At 37.8% G+C, this 19305-nt stretch overlaps 1 protein-coding gene across 1 annotated transcript in view; it reads right to left on the bottom strand.

Annotated features, from left to right (window-relative positions):
* ENPP3 (ectonucleotide pyrophosphatase/phosphodiesterase 3) overlaps positions 1-19305 on the bottom strand; it is a 98695-nt gene that overhangs the window by 13614 nt on the left and 65776 nt on the right. Inside the window, exons 16-21 of the mRNA XM_023230655.1 lie at positions 15709-15775; positions 14082-14169; positions 11877-12055; positions 10189-10240; positions 8074-8228; positions 483-618 (exon numbers count right to left, since the gene is read on the bottom strand). Of these exons, the coding sequence (XP_023086423.1) occupies positions 483-618; positions 8074-8228; positions 10189-10240; positions 11877-12055; positions 14082-14169; positions 15709-15775 (677 nt within the window). The remainder of the gene's footprint in view (positions 1-482; positions 619-8073; positions 8229-10188; positions 10241-11876; positions 12056-14081; positions 14170-15708; positions 15776-19305) is intronic.

The raw sequence follows: 19305 nt of genomic DNA, 5'->3' as shown, positions 1-19305 counted from the left end.
TTGTATTGTATTGTATTGTATTGTATTGTATTGTATTGTATTGTATTAGGTGATCTTCTCTGTATCATTCCAATTTTAGTATATGTTCTGCCAAAGCAAACACCCAGCCTGATTTCTTTTCACGGGCACAGCTGTATTCTCCAGGCAGACCTTAGCTTGGGCAGGAGCCAGAAGAAATGGGTTTTTAGATGTTTGTGTCCTTCTGCAAAGAATCTTCAGTTTTAAAATTAAACTTAAACCTGCCGAACTCTCTAAACATCTGGGCCAGATAAGAGCTGCTGTGTGGGTCCCACTGCAAAATGTCTTAGTCTTTATTACAGCCGCTGTGCTGCTCTGGCCAGCCACAACCACTGGAAGTGTCTCAGGCAGCTAGCTTAGCCCAAGCAGGTAGTTTTGGTGGTGAGTATATGTTTAAGGCACATGCCCACATCCAGCTGATGAGAGCTTTCTAAGCGACTGCTCTAAAAAAGAGTTCTACTAACCAGGAGGATAGAGGAAGCCGTGGGTGATATTCTTGTCTGCTAAATAGAAGGAACAATTTTGGCTCTCAGAAGGAGGAACCCTGACATCAGCCCGCAGACAGTCTGGGACAGTGGGAGGAAGAGGCGATGTGTCTCCCTGTTGAAAGAGAGAGAGAAAAAAATTACGCCCACAATCGCGGCTCACCCATTGCCTTATATGGTTTGTCACTTCCCTAGAATGTTTTTCATTTAAGCTTTTCCTATTTTCTTAGTGAATCAGGTCTACGCAAGCAATGGGAATGAATGTCTTCAGCAGTGTTTTCTTCTGTGGTTCCCTTCTGGTTAAGGACATCGGGAGGGCAAATCAAATACACCTTGGAAAAAAATATTTGCACAATGAAACCTGAATTGAGAGGAGAGGAATAATGGGAACTCCTAAGAACTAAATTCCTAATTCCTAAGAACTAAAGAATTCCTAAGAATTCCTAAGAACTAAAATCCTTTTCAAGATCTAACTTTTTTGTGGTGACATACATTGTACTTGTAAATAAAAATTGCAAGTAAAATATATTTATTTTTAAAATACAGATATAAACTAAGTATTAATATATTATTCTTCAGCTGTTCAAGAACTTTTTATCAACCTAAGATTAATTCAAAGAAGGTGTAGTTGTCTAAACAAATTAGTTTTGAATATAAATAAACTTACAGCCATGCTTCATTCCTCATGAAATATAAGAATTTTTAAAATAATTTCTTAGGCCCGGCCGGGCGCAGTGGCTCATGCCTGTAATCCCAGCATTTTGAGAGACCAAGGCAGGCGGATCACGAGGTCAGCAGTTCAAGACCAGCCTAGCCAACATGGTGAAACTCCGTCTCTACTGAAAATACAACAATTAGCCAGGTATGGTGGAGGGCGCCTATAATTCCAGCTACTCTGGAGACTGAGTCAGGAGAATCACTTGAACCCGGGAGGTGGAGGTGAGCTGAGACTGCACCATTGCATTCTAGCCTGGGTGACAAAGCGAGACTCCATCTGAAAATAACAATAATAATAATAATAATAATAATAATGTCTTAGGCCAGGCTTGGTGGCTCACGCCAATAATCCCAGCACTTAGGAGGTTGAGGTGGGCAGATCACTTGAGGTCAAGAGTTCGAGATTCAACATAGTGAAACCTCGTCTCTACTAAATATACAAAACTCAGCCGGGTGTGGTGGTGTGTGCCTGTAATCCCAGCTACTCGGGAGACTGAGGCATGATAATTGCTTCAACCTGGGAGGTGGAGGGTGCAGTCAGCTGAGATCGTGCCACTGCACTCTAGCCCAGGCAACAAAGCGAGACTCTGTCTTAAAAAATAGTAATAATTACTTTGTAACCCTATTTAAAGACTAGTACAATAATTTATTTACCAAGGGGACATCCTATAAATGTGCTGCCTAACTCGAGTATTTAAGGTAATACTATATTATGTGGTCATCATATTTTGATTAGCATATAATCATGGGTAAGTGAACATTTTACTATTTGTTTATTTTTCTCAGACATTTTGATTTGTATGCTCTCTACTGCCTATAATGGTTATCTTTCTTAATAAAACTTGAAATAATTTATAAAAAAAATGAAGGTTAAGTTAAATTAGGATGACCTTCCTTTATTCACTGCATTGTGCTGAAAGCAAAAGTAGCTACGTTGTCTAAAACCTCTGAGTTCAATTCACAAAGGAAGAGGCAACATACACTGTGTGCTGTCTTTGTAGCCAGGAGAGCACCATGCTGAGGTATAGAACAGATGGGAGCTGAAGATGAGAAAAGTCCAGAAAAAGCAAGGCAGAGACTGTACTCCTTAACATAATACAAAGCTCCAGCTAGAAAAGATACAGAAGTTGAGAAAACTTCTCAACTTGATTGAACACATACACTTACTTTGCTCCCTTCTAAAATTCCATTAAGAGGACAGTAATAATGAAAACACGTAAGAGATGACAGGGAATATTCAGAAGCTGGAAATCAGATAAATAATAATCTAATTTAGTAGACCAGTAAACACTCACTACCAAGAGCTTATGTTTGGGGAAAGCACGAAGAAAGTCCTACTGTAGAACCCCAGAAGCGTAGAACTTGGAGTCCTAAAGACAGGAGTTTGTATAAGTCTGGAAATAGAGGATAGATTGAAAGTCTGCAAAAAGGGCTAGACAGTATGTTTACTCTCTGGAGAGTTTAAACCAGAGGGATGATCAGACTAAAAGACACAAGGCACAGCCAAGAGCAGGTACACCATACTGAAAACAATGAGATTAAATAAAACTATATGCTGAATAATAAGATTCCCCAATCTCATTGCCCATTTAGCCTGAAAATTGTACATGCTGAGTCAGATTAGAAGTATCCTCTCTTTGGAAAACAACCAGCCTGAAAGGAAACTAGATACTGTCAATTTGGAGTCCTCAACAAAATGGCTGGTTCTCTTCCTGATCAACCTATAGTGAAGCTTATAGACTGGAAAGACCCAGCCATAAAGTTTAGTGCCTAATTCTTAAAATAGAAGATGACAGCAAAGGACCACTAGATACTGGGGAATAAGGGAGAAGAAAAAGAGACAATGTAGAAGCCAGAAGAAAACTCTTTTCTCAGAGTGCTAAGAGTATATGTGGCATCCATAAAGAAGGAACAGAGGCAATTTTTAAAAAGGGAAAGGGTAACAGAAAGAGCTCTTGGGATTTCAAAATATGACAGCCAAAAGAAAACACTCAATAAGATCTAGCGGATGAAGTTGCAGATGTGACTCAAAAGGTAGAATGAAAGACAAAGAGATGGAAAAAATAGGAAAAATTCAAACACATTAGAGAATCAGCCCAGGAAGTCTAATTTTTTATTTGTTTGTTTGTTTGAGATGGAGTCTCACTCTATAGCCCAGGCTGGAGTGCAATGCCACAATCTTGGCTCACTGCTACCTCTGCCTCCTGGGTTCAACTGATTCTCCTGCCTTAGCTTCCCAAGTAGCTGGGATTACAGGCACGCGCCACCATGCCCGGCAAATTTTTGTATTTTTAGTAGAAACAGGGTTTTGCCATGTTGACCAGGCTGGTCTCAAACTCCTGACCTCAGGTGATCCATCTGCCTCCGAGTCCCACAGTGCTAGGATTACAGGTGTGAGCCACTGCGCTTGGCCTGTCTTACAATTTTGAAGAAAGATTATTTCTAAAATTCTGAAACCAGCTGAATTAATTAAGTGCAGAGTAAAGTGCAATTAAGTGCAGAGTAAAGTGCAATTAAGTGCAGAGTAAGTGCAATTAAGTGCAGAGTAAAAACATGTTGAGACACACAAACTCTCAAGAATATCTCTTCCCCTTTTTCTTTCTCAGGAAGCTCCTGAGTGATATAGTCCACCAAAACAAGAAGTAAACCAAGAAAAACGAAGACGTTTGTGCTAAATGAGTTGGATAAGTTCTCACCATTTATTTCATTCTCCTTCAGGTGGCAGAGCTGGAAAGCTAAAAGCATTTGTTTAGATTCTTTCAAAAACATATCATAGTATACAGTTCTAAGTGACCAGATTTCTCCACTTGGTATAAGGGCCACATAAGTATGTTGTAAAATTGGAGAATAAGGAATAGTAACTGCTGACCAAGTTGGTCCCATAGAACCCTGGTATATTGCGAGTTTGATATTTCCTAACACACATCTTTATCGCTGTACTCAAACATTTCACATTAGTAAGTTTTACTTGAAGAAATATACAGTTTATAAATGTAGCCCTAAATGCATTTTCCATAATGTAAGGAAATTGAGATGCTTAAATTTAACAGTTAAAATTATAAAAATGTTAACAAAGAAAGTTTATTGTAATTTTTAATGAGGCTGTGGCTGTAAAAGTTGTGCTTAAACAACTTAGTTGGTCAAAATATTTACCGTGTTCTCAAAGTAGCTTAGACTTTGGGCTGGGGGAAATGAACTGGGATAGCTTCAGCCAGAAAGTACTAAAAAAAGAAGTCACATTTTCTGCTAACCGAAAATCTTGAGATTTATTTCTTACATACCAAACTTGAACCCTCAAATAAAAGTGCATCAATACTAGGAATGAGGATGTGGCCTCCTTTATCCAGGCGAGATTTTGCAATAGGCAGCCCTCTAGAAGGATGGAGGGGAGGTACAGGAAGGTCCTTTCTATAGTAAAGAAGGCTTTAGTGAACCGCCACCACCACCACCCCACACACATAAACAGCTTCAATCCTGCCATCCTGTCAGAGTTCCCTGGAATTTTTGAAGCAACAGGATAGAAAGTCAGGAAAGCAATAAATAGAATTCAGACACTCGGATAAAATATTAACTTCTTAGCTCTCAAAATATTTCTGGAGAAGTAAATGATGAGTATAGACAGGAACGTGAGCCACTTGTACTTTTAGTCTGGCATTGAAACAAAGTAGAACTTGAACAGAGTATAAAATTATTTCTATTGAAGTTACAGATGCTTCTTACCTGTAGGCTGAATGTACAAGCTAAAACCTACTTGTTTGAAGATTAAATAGTTACAATTTTGCCTTACAGTAAGGATAATGACTATGTATGTTTTAAATTATTTGGTTGTATGATTTATTTTCTACAGGGAAAAATAATTTTTTCATAGTTCAAAAATGTTTGCAACACACAATAACGCCCCTGTTTTAAAGACTCACAAAATAATCTTTAGAAACAAGAAGAAAAGGCTTTTTAACATGGAAAGATATGGGAGTTACGTGTGTAGACTGACAGATAGACAGACATTTAACTATAGGTAGGTAAATAGAGAGAGATACATAGATACATAGTGGGGAGAGAGAGGCATTTTTCAAAGTACACTAGATTTCTACTCTGAAAAATTTGATTTCATATTAAATTCTGAAATACCTATTTTAAACAATAATCACAATTCTTGCTCTTATTTTCAATTTTTTACTTAGCAACAGAAACACTAGTTCATATCTTCCTTCTGAGCAGGCCCAGAAGCAAAATCTATGTACATCCTGACTAACCTTAATGGTTTTGAATCAGCTGTTCTAGGACCATGATTTAAAATCACAACTATTTCCCCAGAACTCTTCTGAGATAACAACAAAAATTGCAAAACCCACCAAAACCACAGAAAAACAAAAGCTCCACAAATCTTAAAGGCTCAGGCCAATTGGGTCCATGTTCTGAAAAGTGCTTATTTAAAGTCTGATTTTTTGAAACACAGAGCTGATTTACAACATTTTTATGTGAATCCCAAAACATCCTTGTATGTAATTTTCTTGAACCACAACACACTAACAGAGTAATTTCTGAATTAGAAAGCAGAAAATTGCTAGAATTCCATCCTGTCACATGGAGGGAGAAATACACAAGTACTTCTGTGGGATCAGTGAAAGGACAGGAACTTTTGGTAACAAAGAAGCTAGTTTTAAAACAATAACAAAGAAGAATTGTACTAAACTCCTAGCCTGAGCACACTTAGAATCTCTCCGCCTTTGGCTTCCGCCGAAGCTCATAAAAATTCAAGAATGCAAGACAGCAGGGAAAAGTATTAAAAACATAAACATTCCCTTTAATGCCACACAATCCCTCATACTTGGAATTTTCAAAATAGAAAATTAAATAATAGGACTGACCCTGAGTGTGCCACTCCTCTCGAAAACAGTAACAAAATAGAAGTTATTTTAAGGAGTGTTGTGTGTTGAAGAAAATCACGAATTGAACATTGTGCATATTAAGAAAGTAATGTTGCCACCAACGTACATATGAACTCAGGTAACTGTTGGTAAAATATTTTCCCACATTGGCAAACAAACATTAGTACTGTTACTAGTGACCACAATTGAACCATTGACAGCAACAGAACTGGCTTTCAGAATATACAAAGTTTTAATTAGTAGTAGGAAAATACGCTCATTTTTCTCCAAAAATTTTGAATTGGAACAGGAAGAGTAGGTAAACCTATGGAATCAATATTTCCTTTCCATAAAAGAGGTGGTACTCTTAGCAAAAATAAGTTTGTCATCAGTCTCTGGATCTAAAATACTAAGATTTTCTCTACAAAAACAGCTCCCTGATTATTTACCCATGTGGTTGGTGGTACAGCTTTGTCATTAAAAGTCTAAAAATAATGGTTGTGGTTAATTCATTCAATGCATTTCATTCAATAAGCACATACTGGGCAATTCTGTTGTGCTGAGGATACATTAAATAAAATCATCCCTGCCCCAAAGGAGTGTTTGGACTGATTTTTGGCATACTTTAAGTTTTGTTGCTTTTTTTTTTTTTTTTTTTTTTGAGATGCAGTTTCACTTGTTGCCCAGGATGGAGTGTAATGGTGCGATCTCGGCTCACTGCAACCTCCACCTCCCAGGTTCAAGCGATTCTCCTGCCTCAGCCTCCCAAGTAGCTGGGATTACAGGCATATGCCACCCCACCTGCCTAATTTTGTGTTTTTAGTAAAGATGGGGTTTCACCATGTTGGTCAGGCTAGTCTCAAACTCCTGACCTCAGGTGATCTGCCTGCCTCAGCCTCCCAAAGTGCTAGGATTACAGGCATAAGCCACTGTGCCTGGCCCTAAGTTTTGTTTTAATTTACATATTGCCACTGAGATTCAATTGCTTGGTTCCTATCCTTTGTTCACGTAGTAACTAAGATGCTTGTCATTCTGTTGTTGATTGGTGGAAATTTATTAGCTATTCTAAATCAAATTACTATTCTGGATACTCATAACTTGTTTCTTATGTGCAATGCAAATATATTGGTCCATCTACAACTTTGTTATTTTGTCATACATTAATGTTTATGTAGTGTAATTAATCATTTCCCTCTGCATTTTTAATGTTGTTCTTCTTGTCTCCTGAGAAAGCCTTCTCTATCGCAAGATCATAAAGATATGCACAAAGGGAACATGGACTTGCTGTTCCTATTTAGGTCTACAAATTCACCAGCAATTTAATTTTGTGTGTGGTGTGAGGCAGGGATCTACTATTTTCTTCTGGAAGTGTAGTCAACTGTCCTGGTACTACTTAGTGCAAGAGAGTCTGCCAGACAGTGAAGAGGGAGGGGGCTTTAAACAAGTGGACCTCAACCTCAGCCTGGAGATCTCTGACATAATGCATTTGTCCATGTAAGTCTAGTCTGACTTACTAGAGTTCCAGATCCTTCAGAGAAGAACTATGCCTTATTCACTTTGTGCCTACTATAACACACAGCAAATAGTAATGCACTTGTTAAATAATCAAATAAATACAAAGCCCTTTATAATCTAGTTATCATCACCTTCTATGTGCACCCATGATGTACATGGGGAATGTTAAATGAATAGTATTCCTCCATACTTCTGTTGCTTCTGTTTAAAATGTCCTTTTCTACCTTCCTTACCAATTGGCCAATTGGCCTGTAAACATTTTCCATTTTCTCCAGGTGAAACACAATGTTTTTGCACCCATGTAGCACCTATAAAAACCTTTATGTAATACTTGCACATTGTCTTACAAGCTATAGGCCAATGAGTTCCCTCCCTTTGAATCTCTACTGCAAAACAAAATTCAGCTCTTAGAATATGAAAGGATTATAAATATTTCTTGCCTGCATGGATCAGTGGACTCAGGAACTTACCAACTGGGGGACCGTGTATGAACTCCACATGGGCATCCTCATAGCTTTTCCAAATCCACTGACATATTCCCTGTGGTAAAGGAGACAGTGGTCCACGTTCTTCTGCAGTACCCTAGGCCTCCCAAATGGCAAATTTACTTTCACTGTTGCTGTTACTAAAATTAAAATAACATAAAAAGATTCATGAAATTAGCAAATGCTTGTTTGCATGTAATAACTACCCGTATAATAACTACCACACTCTTATGGCTTATTATATGACAAGTACTCTAACAAATATTTCACATATTTAACCTCTTTCAATTCTTACAACAATCCTATGTGTAATTATTAATAATAATAATAATAGTGGTGTTACTACTTAATTTTATAGATTATAAAACTAAGGTTTAGATAAGTAAGTTGGCCAAGCAAGAGCCTAAGCAAGGATCTGAAGCCTGCCCTCAGTGATTCCTTATGTTTTACAGCTCAAAGGATGTACATGAAGAGGTAAAATCTTCAAAGTCAAAAGTACATACTTTGTAACAAAGATGACCCACTTTAGTAATTGTCATAGGGAAGATGTTGGAATTTTATAAACTTATGTCTTATAATCAGAATGTTTATGTCTTTCTAAAATGTTTACATTGAAATCCTAATCCCAAAGGTGATGGTATTAGGAGGTGGGTGGGACCTTTAAGAGGTGATTAAGTCATGAGGTAAGACCCCCATGAGCAGGATTAGAGCTTTCATCAAAGAGACCCTAGGGACACCTTCAATCCTTCCACTATATGAGCTCAGAATGAGAAGGCCCTTTATGAAGAATCAGGCCATCATCAGAAACCAAATCTGCTGGCAACTTGATCTTGGGCTTCCCAGCCTCCAGAACTATGAGAAGTAAATTTCTGTTGTTTATAAGCTACCCAGTCTATTGTATCTTGTTATATTAGGATAGAGCAAAAGTAATTGTGGTTTTTGCCATTACTTTTGAGACCAAGTCTCGCTCTGTCACCCAAGCTGGAGTGCAGTGGCATGATCTCGACTCACTGCAACCTCCATCTCCTGGGTTCATGGGATTCTCCTACCTCAGCTTCCTCCAGAGTAACTGGGATTACAAGGGTGCACCATCATGCCCAGCTAATTGTGTGTGTGTGTGTGTGTGTGTATTTTTAGTAGCGATGGGGTTTCACCATGTTGGCCAGGCTGGTCTCGAACTCCTCACCTCAAGTGATCTGTCTGCCTCAGCCTCCCAAAGTGCTGGGATTACAGGCATGAGCCACCATGCCCTGTTGGGTTTTGTCGTTACTTTTAATAGAAAAAAAACACAATTACTTTTGCACCAACCTAATAGCAACTGGGATGGGCTAAAACAACATTCTATTGTATTTATTTACTTTTACTTGTATGCTTCTTAAAAATCCATCAATTAGTGATGGATAAAAAACCTGCAGGCTATTCATGCCATGGAATAACACTTGGCAGATTATAAGAGTATCAAAACAACTAGTACATTTACTGAGCTCTTAACTGTAGATCACAGAAAATATATTAACTCATGTAATCTTCATAGCAACTCTATAAAGTAGGTATCCCCGTTTTATAAGCGATGAAACTGAAACAGAGTGAGTTTAGTACAAGAATACTTAAAAGATAACAGGTAATAATAATATTGCTATAGGCCAGGCACAATTGTAAACTCTTTCCATGTATTAACTTTTTAAATTTTTACAACCACATGAGGTGAGTACAGTTATTACAGATGAGAAGACTGAGGCACAGGGGGGCTAAGTGATTTGCCCCAGATCAAACAGCCAGGAAGCCCAGAGGTAGGACTCAAACCCAGGCAGCTCAGTCCGCTTACATCTAAGGAAAGGAAATAAGAGGACTGCAGATGAGTCACAACCGCTTCAAGGAATTTGTTTTGTTCCTGGAACCACTGGAACTACCCCATGCTTGTACTGTTGTCATTGTATCTGTTGTGAGTTTTGTTTTGTTTTGTTTACCTTTTGTATGTTGGCAATAAAATCTTTATGTTCAGGAACCTCTATCAGCTTATTTTGGAGAGTCCTAAAAGGGCCATGTTGTGTTTTGTTAGGTCTAAATATCAAAGACTTAACATGTTTTCTATTGACTTACTTTCTTCTTGGGTGAGATTTAGCATTTGATTCACTTGTTCCAGCTGAATACTCTGCAAGATAATGAGGGATGGGAAAGGGGAGGAAATAAGTCAAAGTAACAGTACATGTTTTAAAGAGTAATCAAGATTATTTCTGTAGTAATCAATTTAGTGTTATACTGCCAAAGAAGCTAGACTAAAGATTCTGATTTTACCACTATTCAGAAATATAGAGACACTACTGCTCCCTGCATTGTGTGTGTGTGTGTGTGTGTGTGTGTGTGTGAGAAAGAGAGAGAGAGAGAGAGAGAGACTTCGCAAAAATATAATTGATAATGGGGCAAAGCATTCTGTTCACTGCTGGAATCAATGACTAAGTTGGGTGACAACATCCCAGTGTTCCTTAAGCTTTAATATGCATACAGTCACTTGAGGGTTTTGTTAAAATATGGATTCCGGTTCAGTAAACGTAGGGTAGGGCTTGAGATTCTGCATCTCTAACCAATTTGCAAGTGATGCAGATGCTGGTCCTGGGACCACACTCTGAATAGCAAGAGGCATTCTGCACATAGAACTTGGGGTTTGCAGTCAGATAGAACAAGCTTCTCTGGCCTCAGACAATTTATCTAACTTCTCTGAGCATGCTTTATCTCTAAAATGAGAAATAACATACCCACTAAGTAATATTATTATTTTTTAATGGCAGTTTGATCGAGGTTATCAGGAGCAGTCGGTAGGAAACCCACACCCTTACTCTGATCTTTGCTGTGGATTTGATCTTCATTGAGAAGTTTGCTAGACTTTTGTCCCTCAAAGCCCCTTTGGTTGGTTATTTATTTCTGTGGTATAATGCTATTTTGAAGAATAGAGATTGTGATGTCTTCACCTACTTCTGACTATAAGGAAAAATTCTTACCTGAGGCAGCAGGTGTTTTTATTTAGTTCTACAAACACATTTGGAATTTGGCATCAAATGACCCTGGACATTAATTTTAGCTTGATGGACTCCTGATAACTGGGCTCCAATTTCACTCTGAAATCCCAACCCCATCCAGGTGCTCTGAGTCTCACAAGTAGGCTTGGTCCTTATATTTTAAGCTCCTGTTATGACTCCTTGCCCTTGGGGCCTCTCCTAGCACTAAAACCTCACCTTATTGAAAGTCTCCTGGAATCTGAAGTCCTGCTCCTTGAACTCATCTGAGGGCCTGATCTACTAAAAAGACCTTCCCAGTGTCAACTGTCAGCCAGATTCTTCCCTGCTACCCAAAGGAATACCCTGCAGCACCTACCCTGGTGGTTGTGTCAAACAGCAGGCTACAATCCCTACACCCTCCCAGTTCTTTCTGCTCTAAATAACCAGGCATGAACATCTGATTCATAAAACACAGGAAGAATGGTTTAGAAGGATAATTGGAGAGAGCTTGGAGATTACTGTATTGAATGGTGAAGGACAGTTAGTTTATAATGACATTAACAATTACCAAATAGTGCTTTCCAGTTTACAAAGCATGTTTCCATACTTAATCTTATAATGTATGCATTCTCACTTCTTGCTTCCAGATAAGGTTCAGAGAAACCACATATATTTACTAAGTAAATATCCAAAGCAGAACACAAACCTGGTTGTTGCTACCCCAGTTGTCGGCTACCCAGGTTAAGAATAGCTTGCCCCTTTACATTCTTATGGATGCATGAAGTTGTTACTTACATTTTGTAGATGAGGGCATGAACAGCCAAGATTATCTGTGGGCAATGGATTAGCAAAGCCACAAACAGAAAACTTTGACACCTCCTCTGCATGGGATGGCTCATAAAAAGGCACCTTCAGAAGATGGTTTAAACTACCATGGGTTCCGTTGTTTGGTGCTGGCTGAATGCGTAGAAGATCTGTTTTTTGAAAAAACAAGTTCAAAGTTGCTTTATACTGGAAAGCAACAACTCCTTTGTGGGAGATGGAAAGAAACAAACACCTACTCTTTCACTCCCTTTAATAAATTCTGCTGTAACGAAGCTATGTACTCCATATGCCATTCAGTTTACTGACTTTCTTCTCCATGGTTTCAAACACTAATCTTGCTAAAGAATAGAACTATCCAGTTCAGCAGTGCACCTGTAGTCCCGGCTACTCAAGAGGCTGAGGCAAGAGGCTTGCTTGAGCCTGAGAGTTTGAGGCCAGCTTAGGAGACACTGAAACCCCATCTCTTGAAATAAATGAGGAATAGGAACAGTTGCTGCAGATGAACCAGAGAAACTTTCATGAACGGTTTCTGTTTCTCCAAAGAAAAGCTTCCTTAAATCACCACTTTGTTTAATAAGCATATCATGATTTTCTAGCATAAAAAGCTATATTCTTAATAAAAACAAGTTTAAATAAATTAAATAACTTATAATCTTCCTTATAGTACATTTACTTAATTAAAGTTCTCTAAGGATAGACACTTTTAAAAAATGGAACTAGTGAATTTTGCTTAATATTCAGAGAGATTTTTTCATTTTTTCTATGAAAATATATAATACAAAATACAATTGTATGTTTCATAGAAACATATAATTTGCATGTTTGTGTGTTTCTATGAAACATAAATATTTTACCAATATAGCCTTTTAAATAATTCCTGCCGACTGCCGGCCACTAACAGATCTCTCCTGGAACTGCAGTCCTATCTAGTTCCTTTTAGCCAGTTCTGCAAAGGGACAAGAGTCCAGACCATAAACCTAGCCGTGCGGATCAAGAATGTAAGTTTTTAAGGCTACAACACACCATTTTAAAAACTGACAGCCGGGCAAGGTGGCGGGCGCCTGTAGTCCCGGCTACTCCAGAGGCTGAGGCAGGAGAATGGCGTGAACCCGGGAGGCGGAGCTTGCAGTGAGCTGAGATCCGGCCACTGCACTCCAGCCTGGGCGGCAGAGAGAGACTCGGTCTCAAAAAAAAAAAAAAAACCCTGAATAACTTTTAGTCTCTAAGTCACATTCAGTTACCACAAACCAATGACAAGATTAAGAGAGACCGTTGAAAGCATGTTTATGTCCAAATTTCTAAAGCTAACAGTGAAATTGCAGCTTACTCATTGCCTTGCTAGGTAAATAAATGATTTGTTAATACAATGGCCTGCAGCAAGCACGCAGGTAGGAAGGTAGGTTAGGCTTCCTAAAATCCTAATGCTTTAAGGTTTTTCTAACATTGAGTATGATAACAAGTGTCTATCCAGCTAGGACTTTTTCCCCATGTTTTTATGCCAGAGAGCTTCTCTCTGTAATTACAAGAAAATATTTGGGTTTTTAGGTATGTTTCTCTTGCTTTGAAAAGTTGGAAGTATTATTTACCTAAGTTTTATTAAGTTAAATTATCATCTAGTAACTAACGAACAGAAAAGGTTGGTCTTCTGAGATCTAAAGTTTATCATTACTGGCTGGGCTTGGTGGCTCATGCCTGTAATCCTAGCACTTTGGGAGGCCAAGGTGGGCAGATCACTTGAGGTCAGGAGTTCGAGACCAGCCTGGCCAACATGGTGAAATACCATCTCTACAAAAAATACAAAAAAAAGTAGCCGGGCCTGGTGGTTCACGCCTGTAATCCCAGTTACTTGGGAAGCTGAGACAGGAGAATAACTTGAACCTGGGAGGCGTAGGTTGCAGTGAGCCGGAATCACATCACTGCACTCCAGTCTGGGTGACAGAGCAAGACTGCATCTCAAAAATAAAAATAAAGTTTATCATTACTAGTAAAACAAAAAGAATTCACTCTTACAGCTGAATAAGTCTGAATAATGAATAATTCTTCCTCATCTTTTTTACTTTCTGCCTTCTCACTACAGAGTATCCAGGCTCTGGGATTCAGTTTGCTACCAATTTCAAATTACATATATTTAAAACTATCCATATTTTGTTGGCAAACTTATTTAAATATACTTACCACACATTAGGTTATAGACTTCAATATTTTCAAATGGTTCAACTTCAGTCTTCTCTTTAAAACTGGGTCCATGTGCCAGAAAGATAGCCTAGGTGGTAATAGTCATATTATTATTAGATGTCATCTAAATTCAAAACCAAATATAGGAAGAGACACAATTTTCCTTCTGTAACTACTCTCCTATTTGTATTAGGCCTCTGTAGGGATTTTTTTTTAGTTTTGAAAATGATTTTCATATTTTGCCACCTGTAATGTTGTACCAATCCCAATCAAATATAGTCAATGCTATATTTACTTCTATCTCTACCTACCTCCATAGCACCTCATATACCAATAAAGTAGGAGAATACAAACAATAGCACACAAGCAGTATCAGCATAATTCTGCAATATGTGCACAATATTTAGTAGAAATTTAATCATATAACATCATATTATCTTTCCATAGTTTCATATCATTAATCAAATATGTTAATACATGATACAAAAATGTTAACTTTTTTTTTTTAGATGAAGTCTAACTTCCTGATTCACTTATACTTCTCTCTTTTACTTTTGGGATAAAAAGACCTAAATATTTTGGTTTACACTGAATTAATTAATGTTAACTTGATTGTATTATTTATAACAGATCAAATTATTTTAGACTATAGACAATTAGAAGAAAAGTATCGAACATAGATAAGCAATTATGTTTTGGTAACAGGTGTGTGTGTATATACATACATATATTCAGATAATCATCAAAGAATTGAAGGCATAGATTTTTCTTGCAATAATTAATTTAACTATTATATAGTACCCCAATTAATAGTAAAGCTCTTTCTCCAGAGATTGTTTTCAAATATTTACAAAAAGATATAACTCACCATGGCAATGTTATAATAAAAAGAAACATATTCATAAAAGGCCTAACACATTTATTTTTTCTATTTGGAAAGGAGTGTGTGTATGTACGTGTGTGTGTGTGTGTGTGTGTTTGTGTGTTACAAATGGAAGTAGATGAGATAACCAGGTTGCAAAGCTTTACTTATGGGGGATTATCAGCTGCCTTCTACTCATAGACTCAGGCACACTCCCAATTTTGGCCCTTTTCAGTGGCTGTTTCTTCTGCCTGGGACACTTGTCTCCTGAATATTTGAAAGGCGAATTCTTTTACCTTTTTCAAGTCTCTGCTCAATGTCAACTCAATGACTCTTACCCTTTCCACCCTATTTAAAGTTGCTTACTGCCCCCAGGGTACCCCCAAATACTCCCAATTTCTCCCTTACTCTCCTTTACTTTTTCTTTATTTCCCACAGTATTTATCATCTGACATAACAAATAATATATTATTTTGTTATTCCTACTGTCTGTATCCCCCTCTTAGAATAAAAGCTTCATGAGGGCAGGATCTTAATCTGTTTTGTTCACAGATGTATTCAAGAGTCTTGGACATTGCCTATAATAAAATAGGTGTGCAATAAATATCTGTTTTAAAAAAGCAGTAACTAGGCTTAACACCTGAGTAATGAAATAATCTGTATGACAAACCCCCATGACAGATGTTTACCTATGTAACAAACCTGCTCATTCTGCACATGTACCCCTGAACTTAAAATAAAAGTTAAAAAAAAGCAGTAAGTTACCTCCATGCTCCTAAACTCATTGTTATAACCATGGTTGCCTCCTCCACAATTTGTATTTGATTTATACCTATAAAGAAAAAATATTATTACACACTGATCAATATATTGATATGAGACCATATTGTAAGCTTTAATGAATTTTATAGTTTCTGTAAATTTTATAAGTAAATTTTTAATCAACAACAGAATAATATATTTTTCTATCAACAACAGAATAAGTAAATTTTTATATCAACAACGAATAAATATATTTATTTTCATGCTCAAATTCATAACCATAATGGAACAAACAGAAGGGTATGAGAGAAGAAAGGAAAATTCCAGGATCTATAAATAGAATTCGAAAGTCTCTGACTGATAGATACTGACTAAAGGCTAGTAATAAAGGCACAGATTTTTTAAAAAGTGGATTTGTCTTCAAGCTCATGTGTGTACCTTTACACATCAATGACGACATGCTGAAGAATAGTTTGGTTAATATGTTATTTTAGCATTTCAATGCTTTAGGAATAAATCTTTGCAACTGGGGAAAAATAGCAATTTCTGTTTTCCAGTGAAGATGTCTAGGAAAATAATATGAAAGCATGAATAAAGAATAGGCAGGGCAAGTTAATTATAATCCAGTCATGCGTTGCTTAAGGGCAGGCAGGAATATGTTCTGAGAAATGTATTCTTATACAAATTCATCATTGTGGAAACATCACAGAGTACACTTACACAAGCCTGGATGGTACAGCCTTCTACACACCAGGGCTATGTGGTCTAGCCTATTGCTCCTAGCTACAAACCTGTACAGCATGCTACTGTACTGAATACCGTAGGCAGTTGTAACACAACGGCAAGGATTTGTGTATCTAAGTACATGTAAACATAGAAAAGTTATAGTAGAAGTATAGTATTATAATATTATGAGACCACCATCACATAAGCAGTTCGTTGTTGACCAAAATGTTGTTATACAACACATAACTGTACTTGGTAGAAAGAAGCTAGTATATTCCGTAAATTCAGAGATTATTATTATATAATGTTTACCTTTGTGATTTTCTTCCATAGGCTGTTGCTTTATTATTTGAATAACTTTTCAAATTTAATTAATTCGCTTTTGCCTACATTTTAATACTGTTTTGAATTGAGCAGTATTAACAATTTTATAAGTAGCTGTTTTTCATAGTTGGAAAATAGCGATAAATGATCCTAGATCTTTTAAAGCAACAGCATTATACTAGGTCAAATTTGGTCTCTGAAGGGAACAAAGGACTCCTATTTCCAAAGACTGGCCCTAAAAGGTTTCTCTCATTTGCTTTCCCACCCCCACCTCTCACCCCAACGGCAAATACACACACACACACACACACACACACACACACACACAGAGACACCACAGGGTTTCTGTTTTTACAAACTCGACTAACAACAGGACAGTAATTTAGTGTTTTTAAAAAAATACGTTAAACATAAAAACATTTAAAAAATCATAACTGACTCTAATTCAGTTTAAATAGAAAATAAAAATAAACCACAAATAAAAAAATAAATCACAAATAAATAAATAAAGCCTGTGACCAGGCCACACTTATTGAACTCTACCCAATAGAGCCAAGAAAAGAGAGACCAGGTAAGTACCTGGAATAGGGAAAGCAAGACAAGTCCTGCTTCCTAAGGAAATTAAGTTTGATACCCTAAGGATGTCACTTCATGTCTTTATCTTAGTTAATTCCAATAAAATTGTTGGCATAAAACTATGACAACAATAGGCTTTATTTATTTGTTTGTTTATTTATTTATTTTTGAGACTAAGTCTTGCTCTGCTGCCCAGGCTGGAGTGAAGTGGCATGATCTTGGCTCACTGCAACCTCTGCCTCCTGGGTTCAAGCAATTCTCCTGCCTCAGCCTCCTGAGTAGCTGGGACTACAGGCATGTGCCACCACGCCCCGCTAATTTTGTATTTTTAGTAGAGATGGAGTTTCTCCATGTTGGTCAGGCTGGTCTCAAACTCCCAACCTCAGGTGATCTGCCCCCCTCAGCCTCCCAAAGTGCTGGGATTACAGGCATGAGCCACCACGCCCAGCCTCTATTTTTAAAATTATTAATAAATATTTTTATTCTTACTGCATAGATATTTGGTTTTCCAATATTACTGGAATTATTTAGTAGGAGGTAATTAAGTTTTAAATTCTGTGTGGAAAGCTAGAATATTCATTAATGAAAGAAAGAAAAAGGTTTTTTGAACTAAGATTTTTGGTAAATTTTCTAATGCTCATACTGTGGTTATTTTTCTATTTTCAGAAAAATCTAATTTTTAAAAATATTTCCATCTCCTAATCCAGCTCAATTTAAAAACCATAGTAAATATTGCAAAATTTCATTCAGAAGCAAAAGATTAAAACATTGTTTGAAAAGCTCTAATTTCTATTTATTTCCAAGCAAAAACTTTGGAAATTTGCCCTCTACCTCCTCATGTTCATGTCTAATCATTAATTTAGCTCTGGAAGTTACATATGGAACAATGATAGCTGGCACTTGGAAAATGAGTTGATTTTATCTGTCATAAGTTAGCTCAACTTCCAAGTCCTGTATGAAATATTTTGGAACAAATTCTCCATTATCCTCCCCATGTCTAATTAACACAGTTGAAATCAAGGCTGGGGCTCTCTACCACAGCTGGGTAATGGCACAGGTAGGAGATGAGCAAGACTTCTCTCCTGATGCAAGATCAGTTGCCAAGTCCTGTCTTCCTGTGTGGCATCTCTCCTGTTTGTTCTTTTCTTTCCTCTTTAACTGCCACCATTCTTTTTTTTTTTTTTTTTTTTTTTTTGAGATGGAGTCTCACTGTAGCACCCAGACTGGAGTGCAATTGTGTGATCTTGGCTCACTGCAACATCCGCCTCCCCGGTTCAAGCTATTCTCCTGCCTCGGTCTCCTAAGAAGCTGGAATTACAGGTGCCTGCCACCACACCTGGCTAATTTCTGTATTTTTAGTAGAGATGGGGTTTCACCATGTTAGCTAGGCTGGTCTTGAACTCCTGACCTGAGGTAATCCACCCACCTTGGCCTCCCAAAGTGCTGGGATTACAGGCATGAGCCACCATGCCTGGCCTACTGCCACCATTCTAAGCTGGATCCTCTGACCTGAACAAGTTCCCGAATTGATCATCCTGCCTTCAGAGCTTCTGAATCTTCCCTCTCACACACACACACTCCCAACACACACCCCTAATTTTATTTAACACTGCTGGAAATAAAAACCTATGTTCTAATGAGAACAAACGTCAGACAGAATATGATAAAAGCAAGACTACCCTAGAAACTGTGGCTTCTAAGTTAACCATAATACCTTCCCGGTGATGCACTACATACAGTTTCACCATCCCCGTGGCTTCATGGACTCCCTTGGGGCTGCTGTCATGCCCAGGAATGGGTCACTACAAACCTTTCTAACAGGCTTCCCTGTTTCACACTAGACTAGGGGTCCCCAAACCCTGGGCCATGGTCCCACACCTGTTAGGAACCAGGCCACACAGCAGGAGGTGAGTGGCGGATCAGTGAGTATTACCGCCTGAGCTCCGCCTCCTGTCAGATCAGCAGTGGCATTAG

This window comes from Piliocolobus tephrosceles, chromosome 5, assembly GCF_002776525.5.
Source record: "Piliocolobus tephrosceles isolate RC106 chromosome 5, ASM277652v3, whole genome shotgun sequence".
In the NCBI taxonomy this organism is placed as follows: Eukaryota; Metazoa; Chordata; class Mammalia; order Primates; family Cercopithecidae; genus Piliocolobus; species Piliocolobus tephrosceles.
This window is presented reverse-complemented; position numbering and strand designations above follow the sequence as displayed.